The 23,895-nt window shown below is 50.5% G+C and overlaps 1 protein-coding gene across 3 annotated transcripts in view; it reads left to right on the top strand.

Moving 5' to 3' along the window:
* The window catches only part of XXYLT1 (xyloside xylosyltransferase 1), a 176,261-nt gene that overhangs the window by 26,799 nt on the left and 125,567 nt on the right, over window positions 1-23,895 (top strand). For all 3 annotated transcript variants that reach the window (XM_061412340.1, XM_061412347.1, XM_061412357.1), the window contains exon 2: window positions 4,076-4,223. In XM_061412340.1, the coding sequence (XP_061268324.1) occupies window positions 4,076-4,223 (148 nt within the window). The remainder of the gene's footprint in view (window positions 1-4,075; window positions 4,224-23,895) is intronic.

Below are 23,895 nucleotides of genomic sequence, written 5' to 3' on the forward strand. Positions count from 1 at the left end.
GGAGCATGGTGGGCTACAGTCCGTGGGGTTGTAAAGAGTCGGACGCAACTGAGTGACTTCACTTTCACATACATAAATTAATAAAAGTTGCACATAAGATTTGGCTTTTTAATCTACATCTCTAAAAAAATTGTAGTCAGTTGCTGTAAACTGTCATCTTGGATCTTCTCGTGGGTCAGCTGCCTTCAGTATGGGAGTCACCCTGTGGCCCTGGGTTTCTGGGTTATGTGGTATTTCTTCCTGCGGCCCCTGAAGTGGGGGATCTGAAAAGGAGGGGCAGAGGGAGGGGTAGCAGGAGGGGAGCGTGTTCTCTGCCCCCTCCCTCTTTTTTTCTCTCTTCCATCACTCTTGCTTTGATCACCGCTGCCAGGCACTAGCCCCTGGCTGGGCTGGGGGGCTTCAGAGAGTGCCAGACTCTGAGCCCACCCTCAGGAGACCACAGTTTACAAACCTGTTTGAGATCCTGGCAGGCCTGGCGCTTTGATTCACGCTTGCAGTGTCTGTGCTTTGCTTCTTGCTGCAGAAAGTGTATTCCATGGAACATAATAATTTATCCTTAAGTAGATTTATTATATGAAATATTCATTGGAGCTGGCTTCTCCGTACAGCGTTTGGAACAACGTACCCAGTACAGTTTGTCCTCATAAATCTATTAATGCTGATGGGATGTAATTGTCTCCTGTGAAGCTTTGGGGTGAGACGGGGGCCTGGGGAGGGGAGGGAGCCGGCTGCCGCTCGCTGTCTCTTCCCCATGGCTTCGCCGTGGTGGACTCTGTTCTGAGTGTGTGTGGGTACACATCCATTTTTTTCTCTTCCTTTTTAATGAATGCAGAGGCTTCCATTTCTGAGGGCCCTCTTGTCAGCTTCCAGCTTCTTGTCAAATTCCAGTTTCTAGCAGTTGTTAGAGGTGTAATGAGGCTCAGAGGGAAAAGCCGGCTCATGAGTGAAGGCTGATCTGTGAGCAGAGGGAGTTCAGGGGACCAAGGAGGGGCTGGGTATGTGCGTGCATGTGTGTGTGCATGTGTGTGTGCGTGTAGTATTCTATCACAGAGGAAGCTCAGGGGACCAAGGAGGGGCTGTGTCTGTGTGGGTGCACGTGTGCAGAATGCTAACACTTTGGATTGAGTGAAGCATGGCAACCCCTGAGCTAGGTGCTTTATCTGCTTGTCCCAGGTGGTCCTTATAGGAGGCGAGGTGTTGTCGTTCCTGTGTTATCCATGAAGAAACTGAGGCCCACTCGAGGCTCCGAGAGGTCTAGTAGCTTGGGTAGAATGCAGCTTATTAAGTTCAGCGAGCCTGTCCTCATGGCCTGGGGCTTTCCCAGGGCCCCGAGCGCCCCAGATCCTGGCCTCCAGGAGTGCCCCATCCAGCCAGTGCAGAAGCGGGACCTGCAGAGGAGACAGATGGGAAGTGGAGCCTCCCTCCTTGTGACACAGGGTGCTCAAGACAGCCTGACACATTGTGGGAAGCCGTGGGGAGGCCAGAAGTGGGTGTCTGAGCAAGAGTGGAAGACTGGCTGGAGTTTACCTGGCACATGGTGGCTGGGAGAGGTTGTTCCAGACGGTGCAAAGAGCAGGGGCAAACACGTAGGACACAGGACACCAGGGTGTGGTGGGCAGGGCGGAGACTGCCTGGTTCAGTTCCCCTCAGTGCCCAGGGAGGGGAGGGCTGAAGGGCAGCTGGAACCACTAGTGTGGGGCCTTGCTGGGGCATTTGGACTGTGACCCGGGGCTCTGAGGAGCCAGTGGAAGTTTTGAAGCCAAAGATGAAGAGAAATGAATTTGCATATTTGGAAAATTCATCTTTCATTACAACAGAGGCTGGTTTGGAGGGCGCAAGACAGGAGGTGGGGAAGCCTGTGAAGTTTGTGGTGCCCCTGCAGCCAGGATGTCAGGGGAGCAATGTGTGTGGGGTTGTCAAGGCCAAAGCCCTAGTTTGGTACCTGTGTTGAGAAACAGCAGAACTGGTCTGGATTCCACATCCCAGGTTGGAAAAGAAAGTGAAAGTGAAAGTCGTTCAGTTGTGTCCAAGTCTTTGTGACCCCATGCACTATACAGTCTGTGGAATTCTCCAGGCCAGAATACTGGAGTGGGTAGCCGTTCCCTTCTCCAGGGCATCCTCCTAACCCAGGGCTGGAACCCAGGTCTCCTGCATTGCAGGTGGATTCTTTACTGGCTGAGCTACCAGGGAAGCCCAGGTTGAGAGGTCACAGAAAGGGGAAAAAGTCAAAGGGGGAGAAAAAAAGTCAGAAAAAGGATAAAGGCAAACAGTGCATTAGGAGACAAATGACAAGAAGTTGTAAAAAGACTTTTATGAAGAGATAAAAAATTTAAAGGCTTACAGATAGGGAATGATGAGGGCTAACACAGTATAAAAGATTTTTTTGTTTAATAGTGTTTTAGAAATTTAAGTGGATCTGAGAATAAAAAGGAAACACTTAAATGAGTTAAGACAAAAACAGATTTCTGGCTAAAAGCAGAACCTAAAGTAGGGGGGAGCAGACGGGACAGCTGGCCACTGAGGGGCCGTGAGGTGCTTGTTCTAGCCATCTGAGCGCTGACAGCTCTGGGGCTGCAGGCTTGGGTGTGGCACCGAGGGCTGGCCCGGGAGGAACCTGGGCAGGTGGAGGGAAGGGGCAGAGGTAAGTGACAAAATGGAGCCTACCTGCTCTGGGACTTCTCGGGCACTGCCCACATCTGTCATTTCTCTTGCAGCAGGGCTGCTGACAGTGTCTGCAAGCCAGACAGGGGCCTCGTGTGGCTCCTCCTTTCATGGTTGGCACCCTGTTCAGACAGGTCCTTGACCCTAGAGTCGAGGTGGTGGCCACCTCGCAGGCTCATCCTGTCCTGTTAGCTGCCAAGGAAGATGGAAGTGGAAAGTCATCCGCAGATCTCGTGGGAGGAGGAGGAGGGGCATCTGGGCTCTGGCCTGGGTGCATTTATTGAGCTCCTCTGTGTGCAGTGGAATGTACTGGGTGTTGCGGGGCACACAGAGCAACAGGGAAGACTTGCAAGACGTATGTGAGCAGAGTGCATGGTAATCTGGTGTCTCATGTGAGGCTGGGGCTCTCTGTGGGATGGGCTGATCATCTGGAATAATGTCAAACAAGGGAAACTGATTCAGGAGGCTCTCATGTCTCCTTTAATTGCTGATCTTGCTGATGTTTTCCTCTATGGGTCACTGTTAAGGAAAAGAGGAGCTGTGTGGAGCTGAAAGAGTGTGAGACTTGGAGTCTGGAGGCCACGGTTCAGTTCTGGCTCTGCCAGTTGTTAGCTCTGTGATCTTGAATGAGTGTAACATCTCTGAGTACCTACTTTCTCAGTTGTAGTTGGATGTCTGCCTGCTGAAGGCCAGGTTGTAGTGGGGATCTATGTGTGTATGAGAGTGTTTCATAAACTGCAGAGCTCTGTGACAGAGCCGCTAGTGACATCTCTAGACTCTGCGTGTTTTGAGGAAGGTGGTGCCTGGTTTCTCCTGATACCTCTCTCAGCACCTCCAGAGTGTCTGGGACACTCAAGAAATGGTAGTTGAGTCAATGGATGAGTTGACTGCATCTCCAGGCATTTTTCAGATTTCATTTTCTAGTGGCCAGACCCTCTCCCTGTCACACTGTTGGGCAGGGAGGTGGAACGTCTGACTGCAATGCAGAACATGTATGGTGGCCTCCAGGCGATGCTGGAGCCAGTGCCAGGCCCCTAGACTTGCTGAGGGTCCTCACTTCGTGACCAGACCCTTTAACTTGGTTTCCAGTCTCTGGGCACAGGGCTTCCTCCAGTGTGGGGCAGTTTGAAGCGCAGAAGCAGAGGCAGATTGGGGGCAGCGCCCATTCCCTGGCGCCCACTCCTCTTCCACTGTGCCCCACGTGTCTGCCTACGCACCCTCGCACTTGGTGTCCCATCCCCATTGCTGGACTCTGCTGACTCCCCACTGCTCCCCGTTTCCTTAGCTCTTAGGGATTCCATGTCCCTCTCTTGTGGGCCCTGGAGAGGCCATATCTGTCCTGTCCACGGCCCGTGTGTGTGCTGGGGCCCCGCCTGGGGTGCTCACTCTTGCTGTTCCCTGTGCCCTCCCGCAGGTCGTCTTCCACGATGTTGGCGTGCTGACAGACAAGCTCTTCCCTGTCGTGGAGGCCATGCAGAAGCACTTCAGTGCTGGCTCTGGGACCTACTACAGCGACTCCATCTTCTTCCTCTCAGTGGCCATGCATCAGATCATGCCCAAAGGTAACCTGAGCAGTGGGGCAGCGGGCCCTGGGCTGTGACTTTGCATCTGTTTTCCCGGCTCCAGCACTGCTGGTGCCCTGTATCAGAGAGCAGACAGAGCTCTACTCCACACGATGGAGAGGGCAGGGGGCAGCCACGCCCTCCGTGTACAGCGCTCCCTGCACAGAGACTCCAGGGCAGGGCCCTGGGCTGCACAGCTCCCAGGGCCTACTCATGAGTCCCCCGTGTGAGTTGTGCAGCACCGACATTCTGGGTTGGGGCACCTGGGCTCCAGCCCTGACTGCTCCTCACACACACACACCTCTCTGAGACTCAGTTGGCTTATCTGTAAAATGGCAGGTTGGACTAAATGACCCTGTATGTCAATCTGTGATCCTGATCTTTCTGGTTTGAGCCTGTACTTATCTGACTTTAACTTATCAAACTGAGATGTTAGAAGTGCACATTATGACTTAGGAGGACTTTTTCTGAAACTCTGATGCACAATTAAAGTATTTTCTGGGCTTTGGTCCCTGTGGGGCAGAAGAGATGGATTGTCTGGTCTGTGATAGGTCGGCCTTGTGTGGAAGCGCCGGCAGGTTATCCTTGGACTAGAAGCCTTGTAGGGGGTTGGGGTCTCATTTCGTGGGGTATACCAGGCTTCTGGGTTCTTCTCCTCCAAATAGTCTATGATTGAATCTGGGGCCCTGGGTATTGGCCCCTGCCCACCCCTATTTCTAGCCACAGTGAGCCATGAGCTGAGCTTTGTCGGGGTGAGGAGGGGAGTTCTGGGATCTTGGGGTAGCAGCTCTCCAAACTGTGACCAGGCCAGGTGGGACCCAACAGCCCAGGGGACAGCCTGGTCACTTGGGAGGTCTCTGCTCCTGCCCAGCAGCCCCGAGTGGGAGAGGAGCTGAGCACCACTGCCCGAATTCCTGGTGAAGCAGGAACTCAGGAGACAGAGGCCGAGGCTGGGTTCCTGTTGGCAGGTTGTCCTAGTATAGGATAATCTAGCCCATCCATCTTGGCTGAGACTTTGTCTCCCTGGGGCAAGTTCCTGCACCTGCCTGTTCTCTTAGATGTCAGGCGAGGGCTCAGGGAACTTCATGAGTGCGGGTCCGAAGAGAGAGGGGACTCACTCACCTGAAGGGCGCGGGAGGAGAGCTGACATTTGTGATGCTGTGGGGAGACCAGGTGCAGCTCCAGCAGCGCCCCGAGTCCCCCACAGCCCTGGAGCTCACACACGTGTGAGCTGACCAAGGAGTTGAGTGACTGGCAGTCACTCCTCTCCCCTCGGGTGGGCAGGTGTGATTTCTCTGGGCAGACCCTGTGCAGGTGCTGTGGGCATCTCAGCCTGCAGGAAGCTGTGGCCCTGCCCTCCTGGATTCCAGGGAGCAGACAGATATAGGTGCTGGTCCCAGCTGTGCTGCTGACCCCGTGTGCCTTTGCTGAGACCTCAGTGTCCCCACCTGGAATTGCAGGAGCTGACCTAGTGAAGAGTCTAGGCTTCCAGGAATCGCCCTAGGAGATTTTGTAGTTCTAGGGAGCAGAGAGAAGAGGGGTTTTACCCTTCTTTTACCCTTCTTACCCCCTCTCTCTCCCACCCGTGCTTCACTCCTTGCAGTCCATTTTGGTCGCTGTGTAGAGCAGGCTTGAGAGCAGGATTCTATTTGGTCAAAGGGTTTTGTGGTTAAACTAGCAATTTGAGATTCTCGACCAGATGGGCCTTAAGGGCCTGCCCAGTTGTGCTGTCCAGGATGCACGATTGGCCTTGAATGAAGCTCCGTGACAGAAGGCGTGATGAAGAACATCAGGAGATCTGGGGGGAGGCAGGCCTCCTCCCTCCCTCCCTCCCTCATCAGCTGGTAGGTCTCTGCCCATCACGTGCTAAACTCTAGGCCAGGTCATGCTTTGGGGCACCCAGAGGGAGGGGCTCGTCAGGAACACGGTGTGAACTCTTAAGTGCAGATGACAAGAATTAGGGACCCAGGCTCCACTCTCTGCCTCGATGACTGTGGTTAGGGACCCAGGATGCTTCCTGTCTGCTTCACTGACTCTGCCCTGCCCAGTAGCCTGGCCCTGTCCCTGGGCCCACATCTGCAGAGAAGAGTCTGTGGCCTGGGCCTTGCTGTCTGGGCAGTAGATATCCCTCCACGTGCTCCCTGGCCCTGGGGGCCCAGTGTCAGGAGGTGGGGATGGTGCTGTGTGAGATGTGCTGACCCAAACACAGACACTTTTCTTGGGTTTTTAGGTGAATGATGCCAGAGGTTCATTTATCCATCCACCCAAAGTCTGCTTCCTAAGAAGCGCATTATTAGGAGTTACTAAAGTTTGATAATCATAAAATGAAGCAAGCCGTCCTGGAGTTCTCCCACGGAGCTTGGGTGTTTCCGCCCAGCAGTCTGGCGGCTGCATAACACTTGGCAGTGTTGCAAACTCCTACTGGGCAGAGCCTTTGGAATTCCTGTGATTTTCGGAAGGAGTTTTGTTTCCAAAGCAACATTAGTGCTGTCTTGAGTTTGTCCTGTCTCTTTATTGCTGCTTTTTTTGTTTTCATTGTTTTCAGTCATAGAAATTGCTATTGTCTTGTGCTTTGTTGATGATTTTGTTCTTGTGTAATTGCCACATTCTTGCTATTTTGGTTTATTTTGTTTCTTTCTCAGTGTTCTTTTTTCTCTGGGAAAGTGAGAATGGGATGTGGGTGGATCATAAACCTTTGGTCTCACCCAGGAGGGCTGGTTCAGAAAAGCCTGTGTTCCCCTGAGTTACATCTCAGGAAGTCCTGTCTGGAGTTTGTCCCCCAAATCCAGGTTATTTCTGTGTATTGAAGTAACGTCTCTCTTCCCCTCCCCCTTATAAAACACAGTTAGTTAGCATTAGTCATTCAGTCGTGTCCGACTCTTTGAAACCCTGTGGACTGTAGCCTGCCAGACTTCTCTGTCCCTGGGATTCTCCAGGCAAGAACACTGGAGTGGGTTGCCATTTCCTTCTCCAATGCATGAAAGGAAAAGTGAAAGTGAAGTCGCTCAGTCATGTCCAACTCTTCGTGACCCCATGGACTTCAGCCTACCAGGCTCCTCCGTCCATGGGGTTTTCCAGGCAAGAGTACTGGAGTGGGTTGCCAACATCACCGCTTTGTTAATTCTCTGAGTATTTCCTAATATCTTCCCAGCACATAGCTTTTAAAAAATTTAGGCAAAGTAGAAGTTGGACTACATATTTAAAGCATTATGAGTCTTTCTTATATATTAAAGTATGAAATTCAACCTTCATTTAAGCTGAAAAATTGAAAGAAATGGTACAAGTATCATGACTTATTCAGTTAATGTCACTCATCACCATTTTCTATGTAATCATAGTCTTTGAAAAATTTTTGAATGGTTCCATTGAGTAGCTAAACCTTAGTTCGCTTTGTCATTTCTGTATTCTCAGCTACCTAGACGTTTTCTGTTTTTTTCCTACGATCATAAATTACACTGTGATGACTGTCCTCATGTATAAGGATTATTTTCTTTAATTAGGATGATTTCCTTAGGCTAGCTCCCTGCAGGTGCAATTCATCGGCCAAAATTAGCCTTACAAAGCCTGCCTGTGTTGGCTGCCTCTGCCCCAGGGTCTCAACGAGCATGGGCAAGGTTCTGTACAGTTTCCCAAGCCCATTGATGCCTGGCCTCTTGGAAGGACCCAAGGCAGCCGCGTATGAACTTCAAGGCGGTTGCTGTCCCCACTTGACAGGAGAGGAAGCGAGGAGCTGGGGGAAAGCTCCTTCTCTGAGTTCTGGGATGAGCTGGGCCTCCCCTTGGGTTCCTGAGGCCTTGACCCTGGCTCATCCTGATGGCACAACCTACGTGCCAACCTCTCAAACCCTCACAGCCCCCTGAGGCTTCCAGAGCCTGGCCCCTCTTCTCTTCTGGGCCCCTTGCTGCAGCCCTGCAGTGGGGGGCCTGGCTGGGCTGGGTGGTGATGGTTAGCCCCGTGTGTGTTACCCTGACCATCCGCTCCTCTCAGATCACGTCCGCAGAGAGCATGAAGGCACCTTGCTGGTGGATCGTGCTGCCTCTGATTTTGGTCAGACCTTGTGTCTCCTTCCGTTGCTTGTTGGAGGGGCCACGTGCGACTAGCTGCTCCTGCTGCTCACACTTGCCTACCCATGTGTCCTATGCAGACACGCGGCCTCTCTCTGCTCCTCACTCACACCCACAGGGCTTTTATCTCCTGTCAGTAGTGTTGGGCTTGTCACCGTTGGAAGCATCTTATGCAATGGAAAAGAAAATATTTTTTTGCCCAACTGGAGGTGGAGGGTGCAAAGAGCAGCTTCCTTCTGTGTCACATGGCTCCAAGGAGCTCTTGGCTCTGGCTTAGAGACACCAGGCCATAAAAACAGCCCTTACCTAGACTGAGCCATGATGCCTGGTCCGTGGTGGGAAGGGAAAGGCAGGTGCCCACACGGTCAGCAGTGTGTAAGGCTGGCCACAGACCCCAGGAGACTTTCCTGGAAGGCTCTCTTGTCCTAGGGTCAACGCTTTGCCAATAGATATCCTTTGCCAAGGGTCTGGTGTTTGCATGACCTGGTGCTAGGCACTGTGGGTGTCCCAGAGATGTGTGCTGGACTCATGACGGTGGGGTGGGCGGCATAGTCCAGTGACGAGGCAGGACGTCATGAAGACTGCAAGGGAGATGCACACAGGGCTGAGCATTCAGAAGCGGAAGAGTCACAGGCATTTAGAAGGAAGGAGGAAGGCTTCATGGAGGAGGTGGAACTTGAGGTGGGCTTTGAAGGGTGGGTAATTTCATTGTGTAGAAACAGGTAATGAGCAGTTCAGGCAGTTGGAAAGAGTGTGGTGAGTGTTTGGGAGATAGCACACTGCCTCCATTGACAGACACATTAGGGCGCATGTTGGGAAGCCGTGAGAGAGAAGGTGGGTGGGGAGGTTGGCATATGCCAGGGGCTTGGATGCCAGGCTGGGGGGCTGGCTCCTCACACATGGGGCAGAGCCTCTGTGAGCATCTGGCAGGGAGGTCCTTGACCAGATCCATGCTTTAGGAGGTGTCTGAGACTGGGAGTGGATTACAGGGGGAGATGGTGGGGCCCAGCACATATCTTTACTGAGTGTCCATTGGCTGGACAGGCTGGGAGGGACCACGGGTAGACTCCCTGGCTTCATGTGGCAGCTACTCTGGATGTGCGTGTGTGTGCACACATGTCACATACGCAAGGGGAACTGCAGAGCCAGGTGAGACCTGAGAGGCATCCCAGCGTTTGCACAGCCCCGCTCTTTCCATGAGACCCAGGGAGGAGGTGGAACGTGAGGTGGGCTTTGAAGGGTGGAACTGCAGATACTGCTACAGTGGCTGCTGTGGGAACAGTTATGAACTCCCTCCAGCTTTTAACAACTCTGTGGGTTAAGAACGGAAGGAAGTAAAGAACTTATGAGAGTAGACAAAGCAGACTGATTTATGAGCTCATCAGCCCTGTGCAACCAGCGCAGGTATTCCTGCCCTGGGGCCTCTTGCCTGTAGTCCTTTGCACTTTAGCGTGAATTAGCCTCCAGTCCCATTGCTTTCCTCTGAGCACTGAATGGAGATAGATAGCCCATGAGAATGAGATGAATGTGTGAAATAATGACAAATGAGGTTGAGGGAAAGGTGGAAGGAAGGAGGAAAAGAGGATTTTGAAGCTTGGTGCACTTCTGGGGTCTTTTGGAGACAGGCTCAGGCTTGTCTTGAGAAACCTCAGAGGCCAGGCAGAAGGAGCTCAGGAGGAGGGAGGCCCACGGCCTGATTAGACCCTGGTGAGGCCTCAGTCCTGGGAAGTTCGAGGAGACCCTGCTCTTTTCCGCTAGTACTTTCCCTCCTAGACCCCATGAGTCTGGCCCCCTTGGGCCCTGGAACCGGGCCTGGATGATAGAGTTAGCATTAGCATGCTATGCATCTATCTGGCTTCTGAGGGCCTAGCCTAGGCAGCTGACTGTTTTTTACCATGGTGTCTGTTGGAGCAGGGGTATAGGAAATTCTGAGTGAGCCTTAGGCAAAATCAGCTCCATAGCAGATAGACCTTAGGCCCCGGTGGAGTCTGGCCAGCTGCTGGTTCTGGTCTGTGTGTTATGGGGTCATGTTAGCAGGGACCTGTGTTCCTGCTGGGACCTGTTGGTTTCCCTGCCTGCAGTTGAGGAATAAAGTTGTGCACAGCCTGTGTCTGCACGGAGGTGGGCTGGACCACCTCTCCTGTCTTGGCCTGTGCTCAAGGCATTGGCACCTCTGGGCTCAGGATTTCCGAGGTACCCCTGGGCTCAGGATTTCTGAGGTTGATGCTTGTGGGCTGTGCTGGCTGCACTGGCTTCTGGCCCGCTCTGTGTGCTGGAGGGGACTCAGGTGGGGTCATCCTTGGGGGTGTGGGGACTGTCCCTCGCAGTGGCTCTGCTTGGGGCACACTGTGGAGGGGGCATTTGAGATGAGGACATGGGTGTCCTCTGCCTGTCTGGGGACAAAATCTCCTTTAATCACAACCTTTCATCTTTATAGAGGATGTTCATGTCCACCTATACTGGGGGGAGGTGGTGCAGGAGGCACTGTGACCCCACTGTGACCCACAAGGGAATTGAGGCACAGAGAGGGGCAGAGACCTTCCCTGGGTCACAGAGCCTGACTGAGCAAGGACATGGCTGACTCTCAACCAGCGCTCATCAGGGACAGCCCCACACTTTCGCAGCTTGGGTGAGAGGCCGGCCCAGCTCTGCTGCTCAAGTGTCCAGGCTCACCCTTCAGGCTTGCCCTTGGGTACAGTCCAGGGAGGGTTCACATTTGCAGAAGCTTCAGTTTGCTCATGAGTCAGTCAACCAAAATTTGAGGGCTGGCTTTGCTCCAGCATTGTTTCTGGGGCTTTGAGTAAGGAGAGAAAGTTCAGTGTTGCCTCCTTTCCCCTGTCCAGGCTCAGCTTTCCCATCTGTGAAGTGGGGATGCTTTTCCCTTGGTTCCAGGGCTGTTGTGGGGAAAGGTCAGTGTGGGAAAGTACTGATTTCACAGTGAGTCACTGCTGATTATGATTCCTTCGTTTTGGCATTTCTTCAGGTCAGTTGCTCCTAAAGCAGTGGTTCCCAAGTTTTACTATCCAGGGACCCCACAGCTGTCTAGGTCACCAATGGCTATCTCTCCCATTTGTTCCCAGGAGAAAACCAGTGCCCAGCTTGGGGGAAAAGACTGTGCTGGATGGGTGTGCTGGCCAGAGAGGTGGGATCTGGCCAGTTGTCAGCTCCGGGCTGGAACAGGGCGTCGTGTTGTCCTTTGCTGTGACCTTATCATCCACAGGAGGTTGTGTACATCCCAGAGAGCAGGGGTTGTCAGAGCAGATGTATTATCTAGTTGAAGCCTCCTAACAGTTCTGTGGTGTAAGAAGGAATTGACATCCCAGTTTTATAGATGGACACTACGGTGTCCAGAGAAGTGCGGGGATTTGACCAAGTCACCTGCTGACTAAGAGGCAGGACTGGGGTGAGGATCTTGGCTGTCCCGCTCCCGCTGTCTCCTGGCCTCAGTTTCCTCACTCTTCAGCGAGCATATCGGGCTCCATCCTCTCCTCGGTCCTGACCAGCCAGGCACTCGCTCCCTCAGTGCACATACCCTGAGTTTATCAGCCATGCAGGTGGTATATGTGTGTATTTTTATATGTTTCACAGTTTTCAAATTGGTGGATACTCTTCCAGATCTGTGTGTGTGTGTCTGTCTATCTTCTTGGCTCCAGCTTCTCAGGATCCCCTTTGATTCTCAGCACTCTGGGCCTGTGCATCTTCTGCACGTCGGTCTCCCTATCTAGTCTAGGCTAGTCACTTTTTAAAAAACCAATAGACTTTATGTTTTAGAACAGTTTTACACCTATAGAAAAATGTGAGCATAGCACTGAGAGTTCCCATGTGCTCCAATTTTCTTATTATTAACATATTACATTAATGTGGTACATTTGTTACAATTAATAAACTGATATTGATACATTCTTACTATCTAAAGGCCACACTCTTCAGATGCCCTTAGTTTTAGTCTAAGGTCCTTTTTCTGTCTCAGGGCCTGCTGTGTGACTCTGGCCAAGTTGCTGAACCTGCCTAGGCCTTGGCTTCCTTGTCTGTAAAATGGAGACAGTAATAGTTCACAGCTCAGGGGGTTGTTACAAGAATTAAATGAATTAGTATACTTAATAGGCTTAGAACAGTGCCTGGAACATGGTGAGGTGTTAGCTTGTCTCCTCTCTGGATCACTCTGTAAAATGAGGATGAGAAAATTCAGAGGATTAAGGAGATAAAAGGCAATGGCACCCCACTCCAGTACTCTTGCCTTGAAAATCCCATGGACGGAGGAGCCTGGTGGGCTGCAGTCCATGGGGTCGCTAAGAGTCGGACATGACTGAGCGACTTCACTTTCACTTTTCACTTTCATGCATTGGAGAAGGAAATGGCAACCCACTCCAGTATTCTTGCCTGGAGAATCCCAGGGACGGGGGAGCCTGGTGGGCTGCCATCTATGGGGTCGCACAGAGTCGGACACGACTGAAGTGACTTAGCAGCAGCAGCAGCAGCCCTCAGCACTGTGCCTGGTTCGTGGTGCACGCCCAGTAACTGGCAGTATAAGACGTGCCTCCAAACAAAGCACTAAAGTGTGTGGGGCTGGAGGCACTCTCAGACTCTTAGGCACCCAGTTTTGCCTTTTGGAAGGAGCTTCTGATGTGGGAGAAGGGGATTTTCTGAATGAGCCTGGGCAAGTCATGTGACCGCTTATCTCCCAGGTGAGGACGTCCATCTCTGACCTGCCTTCCTCTCAGGGTTACTGTGAGCTGGAAATGGAGTAATGCAGCTTAAAATGCTTCTCCCCCCACCTGCAACACCTTTTCCACCAGCTCCCAGCATCAGAGCATCTGAAATCTGTGCAGTCCTAGCACATTATCAATACTGTCAGCCCCATACCGCTCCTGCTTCCTAGCGACATCTGCGTGTATAAAGATCGGGCAAATGCAAAATGCTGTCAGCTCCCTGAAAGTGCAGGACTTGGGCCCTCAGCGTCTTCTGCCCCAGAGTCACCTTTCTGAAACCTCGTGTGATGCTTGCTGTTGTAGAACAGAATGAAAAGGTGACTGGTGATGAGTGGAGGGTGGCCCAGCCCTGCCTGCTCCCGGTGCCCCCTTCTCCTGGCATCATGGGTGCCATCACCCTTGAGCACCCTTCTTTCAGCCATCTCTCCAGGGGGCCTTGCTGTCCTGAGGCTGAAGGTAGACAGTTGGACTCTAGTGAGGACATTTTGGGATCCACTTTGGGTCAGTGGTGCTAGATGGAAAAGGCTGGTGTGAATCATGGGTAATTTGTGCATCAATGAATCTCAACCCAGGTTCACAGGTCCACGTGAAAAAGAATGGAGTCCAGGTTGGAAAGCCTGCAGGTGGGGGATAAAACCAAAGTGGGAAGATCCAGACTGACAGCTCTCATTCATTCCTGCTTTGAAACACTGAGGTCAGTGTGCAGCCTTTTGCAGAAAGCTTTTAAAATTCCATCTTTTTCTTTTTTCCCCCTTAGGTGAAATTTGACAAATGTAGTAAAAGCTATATTCAGTTTGGATTTCTTTGTTCTGTGCTTTTTGTGTTTTCACTCACTACCGTGGGGGTCGTTAATGTTCCCCACTATTCTCTCCTAGCAGTTTTATAAAAGAGAGAAGGCTTTTAAGGCTGGTTTATGAAACTTTATAACTTTGTTCAGTTAGAACTCAAATCAGAAAACTAGTCAATAACCAATGTTTAATCATCCATCAGTGAAGCGGACCTGTATCTACCAGGAGGGGTCCCATAGGGGGATGTACGTGAATTCTGGAACCTGGGGGGCAGTGGAGAGCGGTGGGGATCCTGAGGGGGCCTCTTCTCTGTCCTGACCCCATCAGCCTCAATAGTGAGAGAGAGCAGAAACAAGGGGCCCACTAAACTCACTGATGCTGTTTTGATTGGTTTGCCAGCCCCTGGAATCCTTTATGGGAAAGGTGGCAGCTGTACCCACAGTTAGTCCCATGGTCTCTGCTTGCTTCAGGGGTGAAGTGGCCTCAGGGGTGGTTTAGCATGGACGTGAGGTCAGCACCCTGATGCTGGGAAAGATTGAGGGCAGGAGGAGAAGGGGACGACAGAGGATGAGATGGTTGGATGGCATCACCGACTCGATGGACATGGGTTTGGGTGAACTCCAGGAGTTGGTGATGGACAGGGAGGCCTGGTGTGCCGCAGTTCATGGGGTCTCAAAGAATCGGACACGACTGAGCGACTGAACTGAACTGAACTGAGGTTAGCAGACCTGGGGGTGAGTTCCTGTTCTGTCCCCACTATCTGGCTGTCAGGGCGGGGGGCTCTCTCCCTCCCTTGATTCCTCCCTTGAGGACAGCAATGGAGACTGACCCTAGGACCCTGCTTGCTAGTGGGCGTGGTCACTGTCAAAAGTCTCATGCGTGAATGTGGCTTCCCATCTCTCTGGAGTTTTCTTCTGGCTCCTGAGACTGCAGAAGTGGGCAGGAACAGGGCTGCCTCAGCAGGGTGCGGGCCGGGGGGCACCGTTTCCCCGTCTCTCCTGCACCCAGTCCGGCTTACTTGTATGAGAGGAGAGTGAGGTCCTGCTGAGGCTTTGGGCCTCAGCCACATTCTCCAACCTGGTTTGTGAGAGCATCCTGCATCGCAGCCCAGCAATGACAAGGTGGTACTTGAGTTTCCCACCTGCTGTGACTGCCAGGGTGTCTTAAATATCTCAGGAGCTACCTCAGGAGGAGGGGCCACTGGGCTTCTCCAAGTTCTCCGGGCAAAGTAACATCTAGGGCCGCCTAACCCCTAACAGAGCCTCTGGGTGAACAGCCTGACTTCTCAGTATTTCTGACTCTTTGTTTAGAAAATGGGGTAACTGATTACACAAATGTCAAAACGTTGCGTGGAGACTGAGCTGTGGCCTGAAGAGCCTTAGTTCCTGGGACTAATAACACAGGTCCCTGGTGCTTTTACTCCTGGAGGGTCCTGTGCATGTGAGCACATCAGAGCTCTGACAAGTGCTGTGTCTATTTTGTGGATCACCTCCGTACACCAGAGCTGACTCACTGCCTCGGTACTTTTTAATCTTAAGGCTGTTTAGAACTGCCTGGGGATGAAGTCCAGCAGCTTCTGATAAATTGCATAGAAACTGCATGTTCTTTGTGGGTGAGTCACCACAGGAGCTTGGACCTTCTGAACGAGCAGTTCTTGATGGGTTGCTGCAGCCTTGAGGAAGCACGGTGGGTCCTGACTCCAGCATTCAATGTGTCTGGAGGGGTGGGGGTTCTCCTGCGGAAGAAAGCAGAAGGAAAAACAGATCCGCAGGAACTTGCCTGAGTGAAGACATCTGAGTAAATACTGCACAAAGGTTACACACATGTGTCCAGTGATCACAGTGAAAACTGTTTGCTGGCAGCTCCTATGGAGCAAATTTGAGGCACTTCGTCTTCTTATTTGGAAGAGGGAGAACTGAGCAGATTTCTCATAAAATGTTAAAAATAATACTGTGACAGTGACCACATTCTATTAACTTAATGCTGGAGGCTGTTTGTAAGTTAATGAAAACAGTTGCTAAATTGAACAGTAATACCTTCCATTTTGGTCTCCCCATTAGGTTCTATCTTTTGACTTTTCAAGATCCTCATTTAAATTCTTGGCCACTAGTCAAAGGTATCAGCTAGTGTTTATTGCTATCAGGAGGTTTATTTTTGACGTCTCGTCATCTGTGACAGGTCGGCTGTCTGCTGCCATATGCAGGGCGCTGGTGGGGGTGCCTCTTCTTATTGAGGAGAGAGCTCAAGAGGGTGGGTGCTTACAGAGCCTGAAGTCAGAGGTCAGCAGCCTGGATCTGGACTGTGGGATTATTTGCACGGAGAATGGACCAGATACCAGGACTTCTGCCAGTGTTCAGAGGGGAAGCTTCCTTGAGAAGGATGAGGCTTGTGCCAGGCCTTGAGGCCTGTGGGGTCGAGGGTGGGAGGAGAAGGGCAGGTATTCTGGGTGAAGGATGTGCCACACAGCCTGGGTCTCAGCCTGGGCAGAGGCCAGCCTGCCCTGGGGATGCGGCCCCTTCAGGTGGCAGCAGATCCCAAGTCCCTCAGTTCGGCGTGCCCAGCAAGCACCTCTGGGGTTGACATTAAGTACATGAAGGAGCATCTTCTCCTTGTCCCTGTCCTTGTGCATCACCCCCTGGCAGGAGGAGACCTGATTTCTCTACACAAGCTGTGTAATTGCTGATGACCAGGTCCTACTGTGAAGCATCTCAGACTGAATCAGGCTTGCTCTTTTTTCCTTTTCTGTACTCCTTACTGTGTCTCCTGGACGTCCTGGAATGTTCCTGGCTGGGGCTAGGCCTTCAGAGAGAGAGAGGAGAAAAGAGAGCACTGCAGGGATTAAAGCTCCCACTACTCCTGTTGGTCACCCCCCGCTCACCCATCCGCCTTCAGCATAGTTTCTTGGTGCTCCCCAACAGCCATGCTCTCCTCCATCCAGAGTGGCTGCCTGAAATAATTTGTGGTCAGACGTGCACTCAGCTTTCCTACTTCCTGGCCTTGCTTGGCTCTTCCTTTGGCCTGGAACGCTGCCCCATGTACCCAGTCACCACTCTGTCCGGCAGAAGGGCCCCTAGAGGGCAGGCTCCCCAGGCATGCAGGTTGTCCACAGGGCAGCCTCTGCCTGGACCTTTGGAGGGTGAAAAGCTTTTGAGAGTCCTGTCAGGTGTAATGGGACCTGACGTGAACCTGAACTTTTTTGTAAAATCTGAAAGCCTTTGGTAGATGGAAGGGGGTGATTCCCATCAAGGATGGGTAAGAACTCTCAGTAGGGAAGGGACTCCAGTGAGTACAATCAGCCACATGGGTGCAGAGTTCTGATGGTAAAAGGCTGTTTTTCTCCCAAATTATGGAACGAGTCGCCAGTCCAGGTTCGATGCACGATACTGGATGCTTGGGGCTGGTGCACTGGGACGACCCAGAGGGATGGTATGGGGAGGGAGGAGGGAGGAGGGTTCAGGATGGGGAACACATGTATACCTGTGGCGGATTCATTTCGATGTTTGGCAAAACCAATACAATATTGTAAAGTTTAAAAATAAAAAAAAATAAAAAAAAATAAAAGGCTGTTTTTTTTTTTTTTAATTATTTGGCTGTGTTGGATCTTGTTGCAGCATGGGGGTTCTTTAGTTGTGGCCTGCCGACTGCCGAGCATGTGACCACCAGGGAAGTCCCAGACACAGTGCGGTCTTAGAGCTTCTCTGTCAGAGAGCTATCACAGGTAGCTCTAAAGGTGGCCTTCAGTTCAGTTGCTCAGTCGTGTCCGACTCTTTGCTACCCCATGAACCGCAGCATGCCAGGCCTCCCTGTCCATCACCAATTCCCGGAGTTCACTCAAATTCATGTCCATTGAGTCGGTGATGCCATCCAACCATCTCATCCTCTGTCGTCCCCTTCTCCTCATGGCCTCAATCTTTCCCAGCATCAGGGTCTTTTCAAATGAGTCAGCTCTTCGCATCAGGTGGCCAAAGTATTGGAGTTTCAGCTTCAACATCAGTCCTTCTAATGAACACCCAGAACTGATCTCCTTTAGGATGGACTAGTTGGATCTCCTTTTGTCCAAGGGACTCTCAAGAGTCTTCTCCAACACCACACACCTTGGCTTTTTTTCCCTCACACCAGCTTGTTGCCTTGGTTCAGGACTGATTTCTTAACCAAGTTTAGCTGGTTCCTGACGTAGTCTCACTCCCTTCATAGGCTCTGGGACATCACTTTCCCTGAGAGGTGAGGGAGATTGTGGGGTCTGGTGGGTGATGGGGAGAAGGCAATGGCACCCCACTCCAGTACTCTTGCCTGGAAAATCTCATGGACGGAGGAGCCTGGTGGGCTATAGTCCATGGGGTTGCTAAGAGTTGGATACGACCGAGCGACTTCACTTTGACTTTTCACTTTCATGCATTGGAGAAGGCAATGGCAACCCGCTCCAGTGTTCTTGCCTGGAAAATCCCATGGACAGAGGAGCCTGGTGGGCTGCCGTCTATGGGGTCGCACAGAGTCGGACACAACTGAAGTGACGCAGCAGCAGCGGGTAATGGTTTTCCCTCTGCATTGAACTGGGGTAGTCAGGTTCAATGTTGCTTTTATTTATTTTTTTTTAAAGCATCATCTATCACATAATAAACTATGTCCTTTATAGTCATTAATCACACACTGTGAAATTGGGTAACTAAGGGGCTTGGGCTTGGGCTAGGAGTGAACTTTTGACTGTGAGTTGGTTTGGTGGCTAATCTCTAATAAGCTCCCTCATTCAAGCCCTCTGACGGGATGTCCTGGCCCTGATGACCTCCCTGGAGCCCTGCCTAGATATGCTCTTCCTCTTCCCTCTCTTCTTCCTCTTTTATGAGAAAGCGAGACTCCTGCAAGTCAACACAGGGGGAGGGATTATTATGGGAGGGGCTGGAATGAGAGAGTTTGGAGCTTGGGGCAGCTCTGGGGACCCCTCTGTTCTAGTGATTCTTTCTCTTTCTGTCACTCTCATGATCTCTGTTTCTGTCTATACTTCTCCATTTTCTTCTCTCTATGTTGCATTTTTAAAACATTTTTTTCCGTTCCCACGGAACTGAAGCCTGTGCGGGACTTTGGTTTGGTATGACTTCCCCATAACAGGCATCATCATTGGGTATTTTCCATTTCAGATCCTGAAAGAGAATCTTCTGGCCAGCCCACAAGCCTTGAATTGTTGAATTTTTTTTGTCATCAATCCAGTCCGCTGGGACCAGAGCAGGTGGGACCATGTGGTCCCAAACCTGGCCACCTGGGTGTGGGAAGGGACAGGTATGTGATTTGCCAGTCTCGGATACAGAGGATCTGTCCTGGAGGGGAGGGCAGAGGGAAAAGATATGCATCAGACGTGGGTCATGCTCTCATAACTATTTTCTAGTGAAGGAATGAAACATTCCTGTTGTACAAATGGATGGACTTAGGGGTGTCGTAGGGAGTCATTGATTCCCACTTCCTGGTGTTCAGGCCCTTCACTTGAGCTGGACTTTCTGACTGCTAACATATACAATATGGCAAAGCTTCTGAGACGGTTATACATAGTCTTGGCTTCCATCTTGGATATCTTTTTTCTCTGTGAGCCCCTGCCCTGGAGGAAGCTGGCTGTTCTGTTATGTGCTCCCCTGTGGAGTAGCCTGCATGGCAAGGAATTGATGTCCCTGGCCAATAGCCTAGAGGATCTGAGGCCCACCAACAGCCACAGGAGTGAATGCTGGGATGGTTGCAGCCTGTGAGCCAGAGGCATTCAGCTAAGCTGTGGCTGAATTGTCTTAGAAGCTGTGAGATAGTGATTGATGTTTTCACTGGCAGCAAGATAACTGATCCAGGGCATATAAGCACAGTTCTGTGAGAGGGTAAAGGAGGGTACACCTTTAACCAAGGAATTTTGGGAAGGCTTTAAGAAGAATGTGACATTTGGTGCAGTCTGTCTTTTTTCCCTGGACTGGTGGCGTGGTCGCCTGTACAGAGGGCAAGGAGGATGATCTGGTAGTCCTGTTTTCCAAGGTGAATCAGATGAACACACTGTTTTTCTGTTGTTTGGCCTCTGAGAACGCTTGTATCTTCTGTCAATGAAGTACAGGGTTTGCTGTTTCCTTGAGCCTCCCACTCAGCCTGACGGGTGGCATCTCTGGTGAAGGTTGGGTTTCCTGGGCCCCAAGGGCTTCCATCGTGGGCTGCTTAGCACCCGACACTGGTTAGAGAGTGAGAGCTTCGAGTGCACAGCTTAGCTGGATGCCTCTGGCATCTGTTTCTCTTTCTTGCTGATGGTGTAGCCTTAGGCAAGGCAGTGAGTATCCTTTCTGGGTCTTTTTAAAAATTTCTGCACCTTTTATTATGAAAAATTCAAATATATACAATAGTAGAGTAACAAACTCTCAACCAGTTTCAAAAGTTATCAGCTCATGGCCAATCTTATTATATCTCTAGTCCCACCCACTGCCTTCTCACTCAACCCTGGGTTGTTTCAGAGTACACACTAGATATCATATTATTTTATACTTTGACAAATAGTACTTTTTGTTTACATAAACACAGTATCTCATTACATTTAACACAATTAACAATAATTCCTTATGTAATATTTAAGCAGTGTTCACATTCTTCACTTGTCTTAGAAATATGTTTTTATAGGATTGTGCAAGTCAGGATTCAGACAAGGGCTACATGTCTCTGAAGTCTTTCACTTTCTCTTTTTGTAAAGTAAACTTTTAAGTTTGTGATACTTGTAGATGAACAAGTAGTTGTAAGAAAGAACATAGAGATGCTTCACCCACTTTCTGCCAGTGGTACCATCTTGCAGGACTACGTACCCGACACCTAGGATGCTGACACTGATGTAGTCGAGACTCCATCATCAGCATTCCATTATGAGGCTCCTTCATGCTGCTCTTTTATAGCCACACCCACTCCCCACATCCCCACCTCACTCTTGACAACCATTAATCTGTTTTCCATTTCTATACCTTTGTCATTTCAAAGAATGTTATATAAATGGAATCATAAAGTGTGTAACCTTTTAAGAATGACTTTTTCCCACTCAACATAATTGTCTGGAGATTCTTTAAAGTTGTTGCACGTATCAGAATGCATTCCTTTCTACTGCCAAGTACTCCGTGGTATAGACATGCCCTAGTTTGTTTTACCATTCATACATTTATGGACATCTAGGTTGGGCTTCCCTGGTGACTCAGATGGTAAAGCGTCTGCCTGCAATGCGGGAGGCCTGGGTTCAATCCCTGGGTTGGGAAGATCTGCTGGAGAAGTAAATGGCAACCCACTCTAGTACTCTTGCCTGGAAAATCCCATGGAAGAGGAGCCTGGTGGGCTACAGTCCATGGGGTTACAAAGAGTCGGACACAACTGAGTCACTTCACAGTCACACAGGTTGTTTCCAGTCTTGGGTTATTTTGAGTAAAGCTGCTGACACTTTTGTCCAAATTTTTATATGTGAATATAAATTGTTATTTCTCTGGAATAAATGCCTGAAGGAATCGTTGTTGAGTCACTAAGTCGAGTCTGACTCTTTGTGACCCCATGGATTACAGCAAGCCAGGCATCCCTGTCCTTCACCTTCTCTTGGAGTTTGCTCAAATTTATGTTCATTGAGTCAGTGATGCTATCTAACCATCTCATCCTCTGCCATTCCCCTTCTCCTTTTGCCTTAAATATTTTCCAGCATCAGGGTCTTTTCCAATGAGTTGGCTCTTCACATCAGGTGGCCAAGGTATTGGAGCATCCTCTTCAGCATCAGTCCTTCCAATGAATATTTAGGGTTGATTTCCTTTAGGATTGACTGGTCTGATCTCCTTGCAGTCCAAGGGACTCTCAAGAGTCTGCTACAGCACTATAGTTCAAAAGCATCAATTCTTTGGTGCTCAGCCTTCTTTACAGTCCAGCTCTCACATCCATACATGACTACTGGAAAAGCCAGAGGTTTGACTATATTGTCAAATATAGTCTTTGCCATCTTTGCCATCACTTTGTTGGCAAAGTGATGTCTTTGCCTTTTAATAAGCTGTATACATTTGTCAGAGCTTTTCTTCCAAGGAGCAAGCGTCTTTTAATTTCATGGCAGCAGTCACCATCAGCAATGAATTTGGAACCCAAGAAAATAAAATCTGTCACTGCTTCCACTTTTTCCCCTCTATTTGTCATGAAGTAATGGGACAGATACCTTGATTTTAGTTTTTTGAATGTTGAATTTTAAGTCAGCTTTTTCACTCTCCTCTTTTACCCTCATCAAGAGGCTCTTTAGTTCCTCTTCACTTTCTACCATTAGAGTGTTATCATCTGCATATAGGAAGGAATAGTAGCTGGGTCTTATAGTAGTTCCATGCTTAGTTTCTCAAGAAATTGCTAAGCTTTTCCAGAGTGGCAGTACCATTTTACACGCCTACCAGACATATGTGAATATTTGCTGAGTCTCTCTTAATCTACAGATCTTTCCTTCTGCCTCTATTTTCTACTCTACCAATTGGGGATTAAAAACTTCTCCTCTGATTGAGCATAAGTCTTGGCATGCTTCAGTTGGTACATGTGAAACTGCTTTATAAACTCTCCATAACTGGGACTTTTGGTGGTTCTCTTTTGTGGGGTTTCTGAAATGGCATCACAGTATTTTAGGGAAGTAGGGTAGATGCTTCCTGACTATCTGCCCTTATGTTTCCCAGCCTGGCTGGATTCTGCAGGGCAGGTGGGTCATCAGGGTAGCTGCATGTCACACATGTTTAGTACAGCTTGGCTGTACTGAAGGAGATGGGGAAATGAGATACGCAGGTTGCCCGAGCAACCCTCGAGCCCGCAGTCCCCACCCACCACCACCCCTGCTAGGATGGGTCCTCTAGTCACCTCCCATCTTCCTCGACCTGGCCAGCAGTTCTGACCAGAACATAGAGATGCCAGCGTGTAACATGAGTGTGTGCACGTGCATGCTGTTCTTTTAGCCACAGATCCACGCCAGATTTGCTTAAGATGATGACAGTTTCTAGAATACCGTGTGCAGCAAATTCCAGGTCCTATTAGTAACAAAAATGTTGGGCTTTTTTCAAAGTGCTTTCTTTGTCTCCTCCCTTGTGTCTGCCATGACTGTCATTTCCTGTGTCGTAATCCTCCCCCATCACTTGCTGAGCTGTTGACCGATGTCCCTGACGTTAGTGGGAGCCTTTGTTCCAGGGGCTGACCTGACTAAATGTCCCCAGGTTCCTGTGTGACCTCAGACAAGAACCACAGCAGCTAGCTGCCTAGCCTCCAGCTCCTTCAGCATCAAGAGTGACAGTCCCAGCGCACCACGGCGGGGGGCTGTGAAGAATCAGAAATAGATTTACGGAAAAACACTGCATGAAAGAATCGTGTTGGAGAGACGCTAACAGCAGAGAGGATGGTTTTTTCAGGCTGTTTGCACCTTATTTTGAATGCCTAACGATTGTTAGATCTCTACTCTCTGTGTTCTAGAAGATGAACTTTCAGTGTTGTTAGATTCGCTTCTTCTGCGGGTTCTCTCTAGTGCCAGCACGCTGCCCTTTTGCATTGCTATCTGCCTCAGGCCTTGGGTTGGGGTTGTGTCTGTTGCTCTCTCAAAGGCTATGTGGACCCAGAAGGGTTTTCAGTGAGGTGCAGGGGTGGGTACAAGTCATTCAGTTAGCAAATAATGGTGTGAAGGTCTGGGAGTCGGGGGGCCCTGGCATGGGTGTTCACATCCAAGCAGCACAGAGGTGTGAGCAGGAATGCAGCCGCAGGTTTCCTTGGGGTTGCTCTGCACAGAACCTGCTTGTTCCCGGCTTATTGTCCCTGACACACCAGCCCTTTTGGGGAGCAGGAGCTCTAGGAGCCAGCTCTTGCCTTGTTGACACTGCCCTTCTTTGGGCCACTGTGACTATGCAGTGGCCTTTCTGGGTGATCACTGAGCAGCAAGCTTGGGGGCCCTGAGGGCCAGGGGGCATATGGTTTATCACAGTCCCTTTCACTTGTGTCTTACTTTCTGTACCACTTTATCAACACTCGCCGTGGACTCGGTGGCCTGTGTGAAGTGCTCAGATGTAGTCTTCATGGCTGTTGGCCCCACAGAGCTCCCAGGCTAGTTCGGAGGACACTCCATTCCCGATCATCCCTCCCAGTC

The sequence above is a fragment of the Bos javanicus genome, chromosome 1, assembly GCF_032452875.1.
Source record: "Bos javanicus breed banteng chromosome 1, ARS-OSU_banteng_1.0, whole genome shotgun sequence".
NCBI lineage: Eukaryota > Metazoa > Chordata > Mammalia > Artiodactyla > Bovidae > Bos > Bos javanicus.